This window comes from Polyodon spathula, unplaced genomic scaffold (assembly GCF_017654505.1).
Source record: "Polyodon spathula isolate WHYD16114869_AA unplaced genomic scaffold, ASM1765450v1 scaffolds_764, whole genome shotgun sequence".
Taxonomy (NCBI): domain Eukaryota; kingdom Metazoa; phylum Chordata; class Actinopteri; order Acipenseriformes; family Polyodontidae; genus Polyodon; species Polyodon spathula.
Window position 1 is genome coordinate 122133 of NW_024472252.1, and position 16104 is coordinate 138236.

A 16104-nucleotide genomic window follows, 5' to 3' on the forward strand; every position below is an offset into this window, starting at 1 on the left:
TTTCTTTTGCTGCAGTATTACTGTACACAGTGTATTAAAGCACTATAGTACAGTGGTCTTTTTCTGGCCTCGCTGTATTGACCAGGTGTTCAAGTACTGTTGCGATCTGCATTTGTGAATTGGATGTGTTTCTGCACTGAGCTGAAGCAGACAGCTGACAGGCAGGGCTGTTGTGAGCAGCATGCTCCTTGGAGAGATGAGGTAATGCTCCCTTCCTTCAGCCCTCGCCATGCTGATGACGAGGCCCAGTCTGATTTATTGTTCGCAGCGCAGTGTCTGCACTGTGGTCTCAGCAGTGTGGTAAACGCTACAGAATGTTTCCTCACAATGCTGTGGACTCTCCTACAGGAAGTAACAAGCAATGCTGTCACCTCGTAGCAGACCTATTGTATTGAGGAACTGATTTGCTGTGTGGTTTGATTTTTATTGACTCTAGCAATCCAATGCTGTTCCTCTCCTGGTTTTGTAATTTTCTCTAGCCCATCCTTCTCGGCACATTTTTCAGAGTAGGAGGAACAGGCATAATGTAACAGTTAAGGAGTCCTTATCTAGATTAAGCCACTGGATCCATTTGAACTCAGTTGCAGGGGTTGGTGCCCTTGATTCCCAAACCATGTCTATTGGACTTGGTTTGGCTGTTCTCCAGTTAGCCCTTGCAGCTGAAAGTAGAATTGTGCTTCTTATAGGTAAGCTCACCCCTCGAGGCGGGAGGTAGGAATGGAGGCCTAACAGAGTGTACTGACAGGATGGATTTTATAAAATGCTACAAGCCTAGTTATTCCTACATCTTCCCAGTGACCTTGCTCCTTGGCGCATCTGCCCACACATGTTGCTTCTTTGCTTGGTGTAGGCAGGTTTCCATGGAAACCACCACACTCTTGAAATGCACCTTTTGTGTAAATTACTTAAACTCAATTTCTGTGGAATGATAGTGGGTGTATTAACCTTTTGTAGTCCATTTATTCAGCGCTTGTCGGGCGCGTCCGGTCCAATTTATTTTCACACGCGCTGTTTAAAATATTTTTTTCAGAATAAAACAGGTTTAAAAGGCACTGAATCGCAAAAGGACACTCAGTACTATATCTCCAGCCAAGCCCCACCCTTGTTCGCTGTATTTCAGATACCTCTTTATAGACGTGCACACTGATAAATCCTCTCCTGGATGTTTTATCACCAAACTCCTCAATAATATGATCCAAGTCATTATTTTATTACTATAGCATCTCAAAAAGCTCAGCAAATGTCTGTGATTCTTTGAGCGCAGGATGTAGAAGCAGCTTTGTTTATGTCTTTTTTATCTCTGTAGTGCATGGGACGATGAGATCCGCCCTTTGTTTGTTTGTTTATTTTTTTCGGCTTCATTCGCCCATTGAAAGGTTTTCTTGGCTTTGTTCTGGAGATGAAACGACTAGAGAACTGTGATTTACGTCGGACTGGAAAGGAAAAATTATAATGTCGGACCTGGTCCGACACAGGACTGCTAAGGGTTAAAGGTGTAGAATTCAGTATGAAGTAAATAGGCAGGAAGTTTCAGGTTCATGACCCCTACCGGTCAGCACAATATTAGCAAAATGTCTTCTATTAGAAATAAATAGACAAAATGGCTGTATTTGTATCCTTTCTGGTTTATAACACCACTGTGCTTTTGATATAGGTACACAGACTAATTTTTTCCCTGGTTAAAAGTCAATAGAAGGTTCCACTTGCTGTCTGGGTCGAGACGGCATGCCCCCCAAAGCTTAGTGTGCATGATAACGGCAGTCAGTCACATGACCAGTAACCTCCAGCTAACCTTCAGCTTTAATCTGGCCAGTTTAGTTCCATTGTCGGTCTAAAGCTATTGGTACTTTTTTAGGCTATTTTCCTAAAACTAGAGGAAATTGATTAACTAATAGAAAACAGATTAACATAGTGTTAATCAATTTTCTGTATTACTTCCAATTTGCCTTGTTACTTATTGCTATAAAAACTATTTACAGAGCAGGCGATCTGGCAAATGGAGCGGCTAGCACATGCAGGTTATTGTTGCAGTAACACTTGTACCAAATATGAATGTAGTTAATCCAATAAAGTATGCCAATGTTTCTACAGTGCAAACATTTGGGTGTGGGGTCTGCTAGAATTGTGTGTGTGTGTGGGGGGGTGGGGGTCCTGAATCACTTATCATAAATAGGAATGTCATTGAAAGTAATGACAAGGTGGTTTTATCCATTAGCAGCACCAAGCTATCAAGGGAGTTCTGCCAGAAAACAATGGATTGGAAGGTCATGCAGCTCACAGGATAGCTTTCCTCAACTGACTGGCACCAGAATTAAACAAAGGCTCTGTCACCATGTTGCTGTTGGAAATACAGACGTTCAGTAATAGTGACAATAAACAGTTTTAACATCCTGTTGAATTTGACACTAATTTGTGATTTATTTCAGGATCAGCTGATATTCATTTTTTAAAGGGGGTCTGAAGCAGTGTTATGATCAGGGTCCTACATGTTATACACAGAACCGGACCTTTTGGCACGTTTGTTATGGTCTTGTTTGTGGCTTTCTACATCCATTTAATTGAGTGCTAACTGTACATTTTGCACAAAGGTCATTTTAATTGGATTTCATGTATAGTTATTGGTACCCTTGGTATATAGACTTACAGGTTTCTGTAAATCAAGAGCTTTACAGATGTGAATGTTTTCTCTTATATCTTTAATGCTCTCGTAGTATGAGGTTTTGTTTCTGTTTCTAAATGTCTGTTTGTGATAGATTTCTGTATGTCTGGTTTGTAGACTGGTAGATATGGGGTCCTTCATGGTTTTTTTTTTGTGTTTCTTGTCTGAATGCTTTTGGCAGCTGTTGTGGGTCTGAGGCACAAGGTTATCATTGAATCGGTTGGTATTTTAATGCAGATATTGCTTAGACAGCCTTGGCTTACATTTGCTGTTTATCTTGCATCCACTCAACATTTGATACCTTGGAATAGTTGACATTGTCTAAATTATCTCCATCCAGCTCCACCAATGGTTCAGCTTCTATTGTCTGAATACTTTTTTATAGATCCATTGCGTCTCATTTGACCTATTTGAGCATTTCATTAAATTGGTCTGTTTTCTTTTTCAGAAATCGAGCGATAGCAGATTATCTCCGCTCAAACGGATATGAAGAAGCATATTCAGTTTTCAAGAAGGAGGCAGAGTTAGATGTGGTGAGTTTCTGCTGCACTGGAATCTACTACCTTGCTTTATTTGCACATGACTTATTGCTCCACACCCCTAGTAAACACTGCATGTCTATTCTTAACCTTGTCTTTGGTCAGAGAGGTTTGTAAACTATTCAATTCCCTATCATAGTGGAAAATGCAATCAATAATTGAGAAGCGAAGCTGCCCTCTAGGGGATAACTTCCAAGCTTGTACAGTAATCCAGGAGATCCATGTTATTTATTTATGTATTTATTTTTTAGTATTGTATATCCTTTTGGCTGTGACTTACGGCTTTTTTGTAAAAGTGTGTTCAACAAAATAACTGCATGTAAATCCTAAGGATTTCTGTGTTTCGCGCTATACTTGTTAAATTGTGAATCACAATTTATAAAAATGGATTGTACTTTCTGCTGTATGTGGAGTTCATGTATTACAGGTTTTGTTCTGCTTCTCGTTGGATTTAAGAAGACAGTGCCGTCTGTGTATAAAGCTTGTTCACTACCATGACTCCCCGGCATCTCTCTGCTTTCCCTCTATGGGTAGTCGGGCTAAACTGATTAGGGCTCTGCATGTATCAATATGTAATATGCTTATTTGGCTGCGCTCTACAGCTAACAGCAGAGCGTAGTTTATAGCAGATGGCAAATCGGACCAAAACCTGGGGATGGTCTTGTATCCCAATACAGTCCATTGTGTAGTGTTGGCCTCCCATGTTGAACTATAATCAGTAAAATGACTGTATGCTGAAGATGTCATGGGTTTTTTTTTTTTTTTTCCAGAAGCTACAGATTCTGTTAATTGGTATCATAGATGCGTGAAGTCCTGGGTAAAAAAAAAAAAAGTGGCCAAAACGTCATACTGGCTACCCATTGGAGGGGAGGATGGGCTGTTAAAAGCTATATCATGGTAGCCACTCATCTGATGTTATATGCACTATTAGGTGGTGCAGTGGTCTCGTGCACTACAGGTTGAACTGATCTGCTATTACCCCTCCCATGTATCTCCGCTCGGTCTTTCTCTAAAATAAGAGCTGTTGATGCACAGAATAAAAAGACGAATTTAGTGTTGTGCAGTTCAAGTAGAGAGTAGTGTTTTGTTACCAAGCTAATGACCAGATTAAGTAGGTGAAGGCAGGTGTTGCACACAGCTGTAGGTGCCTGGCAGGCATACCTCAGACTGTTCTGGCACTGGGATGTGCTGCACCACGGTGCCAGTCGGATTGCGTTTCCATATGCCCTTCCTCTCGGCTTCGCAGTCCTGCACGGCTGGCCTGGCACCGAGGATAAGCTGGCATTTCTTTTCTTTTTATATTTTTATTTTTTGTAAATTCTTTGTTCTGGTCTGTGAGGAGATTGCATTATCTTTTTTGATTTTGTTTTATGCAATTACAATTTCATTGCTAATATTATAATGGTTATTTGCAGAAATGCTTCATAGTTGTCATTGGGAAGATGGTGTTGGTTAATTGAGCATTCTTCTACATCTTTTGTCCTCTTGCTGGGTTGGAGAAGTGTTTTGAATGAAATTGGCCATGGCCCCAGAGTAGAGGTCATTACTGCCCTTCAAGCAGCAGACAGTTTAATGATTAAAAGCTAAAGGGTTTTGTTTTATTTATTTATTTTGTGTATTTATATATTTTTATTTCTTTCTTGATATGGGTGACATCTTGTTAATGGTAAACTACTTTTTTTTGTCCATTTTAAATCAATGAACCTGCTCACTGTTACTGTAGTGTCTGTATCCAGTGCAATCAGTTGTTCCTTATCTTGCATGAGCACTAATATATAAATGAACAAACAATGATGGGTAAAGACCAGTGAATTTGGCTTGTGGCAGCACCAGGTTCCTTTACGACTGCCAAACACTCCATAGACAATGTTCTTCAGTGTAATGTTTCAGAAAATGTAATCTTATTGTGAAAGATGACCCTGTGTGAGGAGATTAATAACAAAATCTCTACAGTCTCTTGGACATTCGTATGATACTTCTTTATTGCTCAAGGGTCCTCCGCTACAATTGATATAGGTCACAGTTAGCGGTAGTGGGTTTGTGTTGCTAAAATCTATTTATTCTTTTGTTGCTAGAATGAAGAATTAGACAAGAAGTATGCTGGCCTTTTGGAAAAGAAATGGACTTCAGTTATCAGATTACAAAAGAAGGTTAGTGAATTCATTTATCATTAGCTTAGTGCTACCTTATTTCAGTAGTGAATGATTTTTTTTCTTCACATTTTTTGTTGGTGCTTGATTGTTCTGATGCATATCTTTGTGTTTTCAGGTGATGGAATTAGAATCCAAGCTAAATGAAGCAAAAGAGGAGATTACTTTAGGAGGACCTCTGGGTCAGAAGCGTGACCCTAAAGAATGGATCCCCCGTCCGCCAGAGAGATACGCCCTGAGTGGTCATAGGAGTCCTGTCACCCGGGTCATTTTCCACCCTGTTTTCAGTGTTATGGTCTCTGCCTCCGAGGATGCTACAATAAAGGTAGGTGTCTGATCTGATCTTCAGTGTAGAATTTGAAACCTAGCCTTGTGTTTGCCAGGGTGTCGCAGTGCATTAGCCCGCCACACTTGTCCTGTCAGTTTATTTTATCAAGATATCCTCTGCAGTTACCATCTATTACACCAGTTGGCACTGCTAGGCAGTGTGGTATATGTGGGAGTGTTGTAGTGTCCAGTGTCTTTTGCAGGGACTTTAGGGGTAGGATTCTTACTAGTTTGTACAAATACCAGCACATTGCTCAGTGCAGCATAAAAAGGCGATTTGGTCAAAAGCTTGAGGAACAGTCATTCCCTCTCTTAATTATGTAGAGATTTTGAAATGAGTGTCTGCCCTGTCAATCACCCTGGCAGTTTATGGACCAATTTCCAGAGGCACCTGCCATAAGCCTCACTGAAATACTTGGATTCATTTTTCAGTTGGCTGTGTCTCCTCTTTTTTTTTTTTTTGTTTGTTCTCTCCACTGTAGGCCTCCCATTATGCTGTGTCACTGAGCTCCCACAGTGAGCCACTGGATCAGTAACCACAGCTGGAGTTTCAGTACTGCTTACAACACAAGGTTTTGTGTAGAAGGTGGAGCCCCAAGAGGTTTGCCTAAACTTATTAGCTGCAGTCTCCGACTCCAGAGCAGCATTACCACTGTATCTGCCTCTGATGTGGCAGGTTTTGCTGTGAATAAAGCCTTGTTGTTTGGAGCTGAGTTTTGGCTGGCAGAGCCAGCACGTAGTTTTTAATGATTTTTTTCTACTGCAGCGTCCCAATTCATGAATAAATCTGTCACACAAACATTCATTCAGGAGTCGGAAAAGCATGTACCCTTCCACTTGGCACCAGTCCCACAAGGGCCCTCCACCTTACCAAAAATTTGCCTAGCGACTAATTTTATCTTCTGCATGAGTGCAGACCACCACAGAGCTTCTAATGCAGGGCAAGCTGGCAGAAACGTGTAATTTTATTTTATTTGTGTTATTTTTTTTATTTTATCTTAACCCTTTAAAGAAAACTAAAAGCAAAAATCCTGCATTGACAGCATATTTCCTTCCTACTGCTAAATAAATAAGCTTACCCATGATTCCAACCCTTTATCCATGAATATTGCATGAAGATGGCAATCGATGCCGATTGGCTGGGTTGGGAATATTATATGCTGTGTTCTGTTTTGTTTTGTACCAATTCATAACCCTCAATCTTTCGATCTTGGTTTCTGTCTCTATTGTCTGCCCACCGTATCACTCAGAGGCTCTTTTAGAATAGAAATAAATGGACTATGATGTATGTCTGTTACTGTGCTGACTTGACTACCCCCTATTGGCACTCATGGTGTGATGAGGCATAGCTGCTCACTGCTGGAAGTATGGGCCTGATCCAGTGAAGGCTAACCTTTTGGTCACATGGTCTGCATATAAACTGACCGTATTGATCAGTGAAAGGTCAAAATCTTGACGTGTTAAGCAGTGCTTTTCTGTCTTCACAGCAGATGGCGTTTTTGATAGATTCTTTATTAGAAAATTGTAAGGTTTGTTTTTTTTTTTTTTTTTTTTTTTAATTTAAACAGTACATCAGCGTTAAATAGGTTTTCTACTTCACTGGGTTAATGGAGCACACAAAGTAAAGGTGCTGTTTGAATGTTTTTGGGTTTGAGCTCCTAGAGGAGATTTCCAGTCCAAGCTTGCCTTTGCAAGCTGTGCCTGTGTTTGACTGATTAATTATTCATAGAGGCGGCAGACTGGCCTGCTGAGTGCAAATGGAAGGGAAGTGGGCGGCGCAGGGCTCTCTCTCAGCGTATCTGCTTCTCTCTCATCTGGCAGGTGTGGGATTATGAGACTGGAGACTTCGAGCGCACACTGAAGGGGCACACAGACTCGGTACAGGACATCTCCTTCGACCAGACCGGCAAGCTGCTGGCATCCTGTTCTGCTGATATGACCATTAAGCTATGGGATTTCCAAGGATTCGAATGCATCAGAACCATGCATGGTGAGAGAAGGGTGGAGAATTGCAGGGGGATATTTGCAAGTGTATAGATTGACTAATGATTTCATTAAATCATTTTGGATATTTTCCAGATCCTGTACCCATTCCATCTTGTTTTAGAGCAATCTATTTAGACTATATTAAAACTACTTCTGGCTAGACACTTTAGTAAATTCCTACACAGCCCCTTTCCACATTAATACAAAGTAGTCTGGTCTCATATTTCAGACCTAAACCTGTGGACCCCTATGCATTCTGGCTAATCGATAGTGATTTTCTGAGAATGTGCCACATATTGAAACAGCTGGAGTTGGGTCATGACCCCCGGAAGCATTATTGCTATGTAAATTTACTGGTGCCTTGAGGCTGTAGGATCAGAAAGTATTTTTGTGCGAGGTGCCAGCTAAGCTTTTAGTGAATACAGACTTGGTACCCTTCAGCAAAAGTCTATCATCTTCCCTGCTACCACCTCTTTAATGATTCTATAAGTGTTTGTGCATCTCACTTTTAAAAATGTGTAGATGAAGGAATAAACTAAAAGCAAAACAATTCTATAACCGAATAGGTTTTTTTTTTTTATTTAATATCCACTTTATGTCCACCACATAACTTGATGTTTTACAACATCCACAGTGCAGGCGTACAACAGAGAATATGTACAGTGTGTGGAAATAGCTTGGGGATCCAATTAAAGCAGCAGATTGCTGAGCTGTGCCCGTTTTCTCTTGTCATGCTGTAGAACACCAGCGTTCACCACGATACAGGTCCTTCATGAACACTGATAACTGTACTCCCTGTGGGTTGGCTCATTTGGCAGCAGATTATGAAATTTGTGTAGCAGTTTTCAGACATTTCTAGTTTGGTTATCCTTCTGAAGACCAGATAGCATTTGGTTCTGTTCATATTTAATCCTGCTTTTTTTATTGGGTGCTTAGTTGTGTAATCTATTTAGCTGCTTTAAGGTCGTATGCTACATAATTGGCTTTTTTCTGTGTAACAAAGAGACTCGGCTATTGGAAGCTAATTTGTTTAAACCCTCTTTGTTCTGTTTCACTTGCATTTCATCATTTGATTTGTTAATGACAATTTCAAGTCAACCACCAGTTGTTTTATTTTTACAATGACATGCAGTTGACAAAGCAAATTTAGTAACACTTTCTACTGAACTGTCTCTTCCCTTTAGGACATGACCACAATGTTTCATCTGTAGCTATAATGCCTAATGGAGATCATATCGTGTCTGCCTCTAGGGATAAAACCATTAAAATGTGGGAAGTGGCGACTGGGTGAGTAGTGATTCCTGGAATTTGTATAAAGTACCCTGTTTGACCTAGCAAGTAGAGAAACAGAATGATCACGATGCAGTTTGGAATGGTAAGTGCAGTACCACTAGGATGCAAATTGATAGACAGGTCTGACTTCTCCATTTAAGGTGTATTTTTGGAAATAGTCACCTTTTAAACACTATGGTGTCTAGTTCCTTTTAAATTGCACCTTTTTCATTTTTTTCGGTAGCAGTTAGAAATGATGTGATTTGTTCTAGGTTCATAACCTTTTTTTTTTTTTTGTTAAATGCATTTTATAAAACTAAATAAGCATGACCTACATTTCCTCTGCAGTGCAAGTGTCTTCACACACCCTTGACTCTCCATGTTTGGTTTAACACCAGACACGCAGTATGCAGCAATCCTCCCTTTTCCAGTATTGATTTATTTTCTTCCCTAAAAGGGCATATTTTTAACAAATGGATAAACAATCCAGTGGTACTCGGTACATCGTTTAAGGATTTGAGCTTTTATTTGATCAATTTAAATTTGATTTAGACTATGGAAGAGGAACATTTACTGATGGTGCCAAGTCACCCTGCTTCTGTCTAAATAGACAGTAGTTCTTTTCAGTCCATTTCATAGTGAACATCTCTGCTTAGGACTTTTCACTTGTGCCTTTTCATCTGATCACCTTGCCTAACATAACAGTACCTCAGAATTCAGGCTGCCTTTCCTATTCACTAGTAGCTCTTGAAACATGCTGTGATGCTTGTACATGGAAGGTGCTGTGGCATGCGCCGCTAGTTTCTGATGATACTGCCTTGCTTACCCCTCACAGGTACTGTGTGAAGACATTCACAGGCCATAGAGAGTGGGTGCGAATGGTGCGACCTAACCAGGACGGCACACTGATCGCCAGCAGCTCCAACGACCAGACAGTGCGAGTGTGGGTGGTGGCGACAAAAGAGTGCAAAGCCGAGCTGAGAGAGCACGAGCATGTGGTCGAGTGCATCTCCTGGGCCCCTGAGAGCTCCTATCCCACCATCCTTGAAGCGACAGGATCAGAGGTGAGCCTGTCGTTACTACACGGCAAACACAAACTCATCCTGGTGTTGCTCTTTGCATAACTTTGCATTGTAATAGAGGGTAGTGTTCCTTCCTCGATAGCAAAGGAATTCTTGTTGTTTGGGGCTAGTGTGTACAAATCTTAAATAAGTGAAGAAGCACCCCAGTGATTAAGCAGGCATCGGTTTTATTTTACCTTTCATAAATATTCTTATGCAGATTCTGCTACCTTTCTAAAATGGTGCAAAGTTGGAACTCCCAGGTGCCCTCTGCTGGGTACATGATGGTACTACTTTTTAGACAAACAAAGAATACCGTAGGGACATTCCATGCTAAAGGAGTGGCTTGGATTTTCACAGTATTTATTCTGTCATGGTCCTAAGAAATATCTTAAGTAAAGTTTGGGATATGTTAGATATAATTAAATCAAAAGCAAGACCACTGTTTTATATGTCCTCACAAATTAAGTTTTGAATGTCCTCTTTCAAAGTCCCTTCGTACTGTTAAGACCCAGATCAGCTAGTCTGCATCCATTTGTCCTGAAAATGAAAGATCAGTAAGATGTTTAAGTAAGCAGACTATCCCAGAATGCCTGCTGTGTGTAATGCTGTCTTTTGACTATATAATTAGTGTTTGGGCTGTAATGTTAATGCAGCTGTTTTGTAACATATAGATTGATTTTAATTAGGGTTATGCCTCCAAGTAGCATTTGTTGTAATAATTGCTTGGATTGCGGTAATTCTGTGATATGAAGTGTGTTTTCCTATGCTTTTTGTTTCCTTGTGCAGACTAAGAAGAGTGGCAAGCCTGGACCGTTCCTGCTGTCGGGATCCAGAGACAAGACTATCAAGCTGTGGGATGTCAGCATTGGCCTGTGCCTTATGACACTGGTGAGTCTTTAGGAACTGGTAAGCTTGGAAATAAATAAATGGGTTCAAATTGCAAGTGACTTGAATGTGGTCTCCTCTCTCGCTCGCAGGTTGGCCATGATAACTGGGTGCGTGGCATCATGGTGCATCCTGGTGGGAAGTTCATTGTGAGCTGCGCTGATGACAAGACCTTGCGGATCTGGGATTACAAAAACAAGCGGTGCATGAAGACTCTGAATGCCCACGAACATTTTGTTACCTCTCTGGGTTTGTACTGCTTTAGGCTCCTTTTTTTATTGTATTTGACCTTATCAAGCCATCATATCTCCCAGCTTTGGGATTTCAGTCTAGACATAGGCCTAAAGCAGTTTGTGGTCTGTTAGTTAATAGATTTGGCTGATTTTCCTAAAATTGCTCCAATTCCATTTTGTTTTCCCTTAAAGTTTTTGCAGCGAGATTCAAAATCCAAGACTAGCTATGTATATTCCATACAGTATTGGCAGCTGGTTAGTCTTTTTCCCCATTCAGGTTTGCTGTTCTGTCAGTTCATGTCCCTGGGTCTGCAGAATGCACTGGATAAACTTGTATGGGTGGATCTCTTATTTAGGCTTTGGGACAACATCCTAGGGCTACTGTTGTGCTTGTTACTGAGCAGAACATTTCCTAGGCTGTCATTGTTAGTCAGAACCTGGCAGGGGGTTTCAACTCAACAACCAGAAACTATTCATTCTGAGGCACTAAAGCGAATTAGGCTTAGACAAAATCGCCATGCTTTCTGCTTTAGTACGCTACTGCACAAGCGGAATTCTTCACAAAATCCCTCCTTTGGGGATTTGGAAAGTACAGCTCTTGAGCAGTTTTGGGTTCAGAGAATCGAGAGCTGTAAATATGATCAAGGCTGTACGAGCTTCAGAGCTCCCCTGAGATCCCTGCACAAGTATTGCCCCAAACTTTTTTTTTTTAATCTGCGAGAAGAGAATTCCTTTGTTCAGGTATTGATTGTTTTTGTTGTTTTAGCGGTCCAATGTAACATAACCTGTCAGCAAGATCAGCCACGGAGTAAGACCCTCCAGATAGAAGCTATAAAGGGTGTTTAAGTCTTTGATGCTGCTGTAGGGGTGTCTTCATGTTTTAAAACTACACTTCGGTTTTCTACGTTGATCTTGCAAAGGAAAAGAAAAGAGACTTGCCTCGTGAGGGCTTTGTATTTTTTTTTTTTTTTTTTTTTTTTTTTTTTTTTTTACTATTGTAAGGTAGTTTATCAATAAGTTTACCCAATATGACACAAATTGCCAATTGACCCTTGGAGTCAGTACGGTTCAAAATTATTTCTTTGTGCATGAGGACACCACCCGGACTACCTCAAAGAAAGCTCATGCATCATCCTGGCAGTCCTGTGAAAGGATTCCCATATCCAGGCACTAATCATCCTACCCTGTTCTTCTCCCTCTCAGATTTCCACAAGACGGCTCCTTACGTTGTGACTGGAAGCGTAGATCAAACAGTAAAAGTGTGGGAGTGCCGCTGATTATATCGACAGGATCCCACCCCACCCCATCCCAACCCACCCTCCTACTTCCTACTGCTCTGGATGCACTCAGATACCATGGTTATTTCCCATCGAGCTCTGTTTAAATAACTATTGTCCTTTTATGTAAATTATTCTGGATGTAGATTGAGCTATTAAATGTTACACAAAAAAAGTATTCTTGCATGGTGAATCCAAAATTGTATACTGTAAATTTACATAACGTTGTCTAGAAGTACCATAGGTTTAAGAACATGGGCTGGTCTGATCAGACCTGAAAGGCAGAAGTTGACTGGGTAATTAAAAGTAGGGCACTAAACTGATATTTTTAATGACAGTGTCGTTCTTGCGTGTCAGATTATTCTGTCTTTATTATTATTTTTTTTTTCCACTGTCGTAGTCTGTTGGTGCCTAGATCGGTGACCTCTTTGAGAAAAACAAAACTATAATTCCTCCGTGGAAATTTGATTGTCTGTGGGGCTCGTTAATGGAATAATGTGTAGCTATGTAACATCACTTCTGAAGTGTGCTTACCGTTCTCTTATTGTGAAACTAGATAATATATTAATGACTGCATCTAAGAATGTGTTTCAAACTGTTCCGTTGTAAGACTACGGGGAATAAAACTTTGAACCCTTGTCATGGCACATGTCTTAATTATAGAGTCAGGAGTTTAACAATCTAGAATTGCCACAAACGCGGTGGCAGGGAGGAGTTTCTTCTTTGCTTGGATACATGCTGGCTCATCAAGTTAGCATGGATTTAAATATCCTAAAATTAATGTAATTTACAACAAAAAGCTTTAAAATGATCAAAATGTAAGTGACTAGGTGGTGCAGTAGGTACGTTAGTTTGCATTTTTAATCTGGCTGAAGACAGTAGTTCTGATGGTATTGGCTCGGTTCTGCACAGCAGTGTCCACGTCGTTAGTCCAACATGCAGTTTGGCATAGCACAGTGCTGTAGCCTGTGACAAATTACCTTTAGCACTACATTTTAAACGCCAAGTTAAACTAGCGTTTTAAATACACACTGGCTTTTGAAAATGAATTTAAATTTAAAAAGCACTAGAAAGGTGCTATTTAGACAACATGCACAGCACCCCACCCATTTCCTTATCTTTCCACCTTGTTTAGTGTAGTCTGTTTTAAGCTGGTTCTGTGTAGTAAACCACAAATCATGTTGCTATGTTGAAGGAAGACAAGTGATCTTTACTCATGTTGGTGCGACCGAGGGAAAGCAAGCAGACCAGGCTGTATTCAGAAATGCCTAGCCAGACCTACAGCATGACAAGGATTCAAAAAGCCCCTTTAACAGCTGTTTGTTAGGGGATGTGCAAAGATCTTTCCTTGGAGAGAGAAAAAAAAATTGATTTATATTAAAAAAAAAAAAAAAAAAAAAAAAAAAAAAAAAAAGTGCACTTGTTCCTGAAGGAGATACTATACAACAAATCTGTTAAGAGTAACAGATTTTAACAGGAGTTTCTTTAAAATAAATAAGTGGATTGATCCAGTACTTTTGCTCTGGAAATTTCATGAAACGGTTTGCACACAGTGCTCTCTCATTGACTTGGCTGTTTATGGCCACAGTGTATCCGAGTGGAGCGTGGAAAGCCCTATGGTTTGGTGAAGTTTTCTGCACTCGAGCACCAGAGGCCCACCCAGACTCTGTTTTATAACGATCTTATTGACTGGCACTTTTTTCCTTTTCATTCATTGGTCTTTACGGGGGTGGGGGTGGAGGTGCAATTTTCAGAAAAAACTAAACCTGACCCCCCCCAACAAAACCTACTGCGAAACAATGGCAAACCAACCTTTCACCCCCTCTGAATCTAACTGCGAAACAAGCAGCAAGGCTCTGAAATCAGATTAACTTGCACATCCCTGGTATTAGATCTCTGGTCTTCACTGACTGAAGATTTAAGAAGTAAATAAATAAAAAAAAAAAAAAAAAAAAAAAAAAACAAATGCATACGCAGTTATCATTTTAATTAGCCTTTTCATGAAAATGCAATTATATAATAAAGAATTCCACTGCTTAACCAACCCATTATCCAGCTGTTCCTCTTGTCTGTATGTAACTCCTGCTCAACCCTAATGGTAAATAAGGTCATTTTAATAGACAGGACCTTGGCTTACGGTCTCATCTGAAGGACTATCTTGCAGTGCCCCTTTTAACACAATGGTGGGACATTGACTGAATTTGAGCCCAGAGGGGTGTGTCCCTCACAGAGCCACCAATACCACCTCCTGCTATATATTTATTTTTAGAGTACTAGAATGGAATGAACAGCATTGTCTGTCCAAGATGTTTTAGCAGGTTTGTGTAGCAGAACAAATGAAGCAAACCACAGAGGCGGTGCTACTAGAACATTTCAGTTGATCAAGTTGTGTAATTATCCCATTCCATGGTAAGCTAAAATGGTAAACTGATCACTGTTGTGAAATGCAGTTTAGTTATTTGGTATACTGTATTTGACTAGTAATCTGCTGGTCTCCAGACCCTCACTGTTTGAACTGCTGGTTTGATTTGAATACTTATGTCTCTGTGATGATTGGTAAACATTTTGGTTTGACCCATTCTTCTACTTGGGAGGACCTAGATCAGAGTGGAAGTAATCCACTCTTCCATACTCCTAGTCTGAAAAGTAAGAATTGAAGCAGTTTAGAAACAAAGAGTGAGGGAAGTGCTCTCTGCTTGCGTGTGAAGTGATTTCTCTTTGGATTAGTTAGATTTTAACAAGATATCTATAGGGATGCAGTATTTTATTCACAGGCTATCCATGGAAACAGAGTAGCCCCTTGGCTTCTGTTGTCATTCCCCCTCACAGGTTTCATCCCTGCAGTGCACCTGGCTAGAGCCAGGCAGGTGGAAGGGAAAACGATTTGGGTCTCTTGTGCGTAATTCCTGTTCTTCTGCCTGTGGATAAACCTGGGGATTTGGTTTTCTTCGTCCTGCACTGTTCACACACATCAAATTGTCGTCATATGGATGTCATTATTGTTTGCAACATAATTAAACATCTGTAAATCAAGTGTTTTTTCTTTCTTCAATATTATGAAGTATGGGGTGGAAAAAGTAAAAAATGAACATGATCTGTTTTTTAATGCTGCTGCTGTGTTTTTTTTTTTTTTTTTTCCTTTGTGCTTGACAGCTTCATCACTAATTCAATCACCCTGGAAACCAGTCTCACAGAAATGGTTCGTACAGTAATTGGAGATAGCGTGCCTCAAGGGTTTGACTGCCAGGCAGCTGAGAAGACCTTGAGACGGCACACATAAATACAGAAATCCGGTTTTGGGGTTTGGGTTAACCTCTTTTGAGAATGTTCTACAGCAAAAGGCAAGGGAGTTTATCAGAATTTTCTGAAGTATGTGCCACATTGCAAAGTTTTAAAAACCAAAAACACATACTAGTGTGATAAGTGAATACAAATGAAAAATACTTTTATTAATGTTTTTAATACAATTGCATTTGCAAAAAAAATAAGCTTGTCAACTGACTGATCAACCAGTTTGCTTCACAGCTTCAACTGGGAACACTCCACTTCCAGTAAGAGAGCCATTCAACTTGTAATCACATTACCCACCCTGGCAATAAAATATTTTGAATCCTCTCCATCACAAGAGTTTAAACAAGATAATTCTAGTTAGGATCATAATGTCACTCAACCCTGATAACTGATACCACCTTCCTTTAAAACTATTAGACAA

General features: G+C 40.2%; 1 protein-coding gene across 1 annotated transcript in view; it reads left to right on the forward strand.

The window, feature by feature from the left end:
* The window catches only part of pafah1b1a (platelet-activating factor acetylhydrolase 1b, regulatory subunit 1a), a 30598-nt gene extending 16162 nt beyond the window's left edge, over nucleotides 1-14436 (forward strand). Inside the window, exons 3-11 of the mRNA XM_041241234.1 lie at nucleotides 3108-3192; nucleotides 5274-5348; nucleotides 5467-5673; nucleotides 7497-7665; nucleotides 8846-8948; nucleotides 9769-9997; nucleotides 10784-10885; nucleotides 10975-11131; nucleotides 12319-14436. Coding sequence (XP_041097168.1) covers nucleotides 3108-3192; nucleotides 5274-5348; nucleotides 5467-5673; nucleotides 7497-7665; nucleotides 8846-8948; nucleotides 9769-9997; nucleotides 10784-10885; nucleotides 10975-11131; nucleotides 12319-12392 — 1201 coding nt within the window. The 3' untranslated portion in view covers nucleotides 12393-14436. The remainder of the gene's footprint in view (nucleotides 1-3107; nucleotides 3193-5273; nucleotides 5349-5466; nucleotides 5674-7496; nucleotides 7666-8845; nucleotides 8949-9768; nucleotides 9998-10783; nucleotides 10886-10974; nucleotides 11132-12318) is intronic.
* The last annotated feature ends 1668 nt before the right edge of the window (nucleotides 14437-16104 follow it).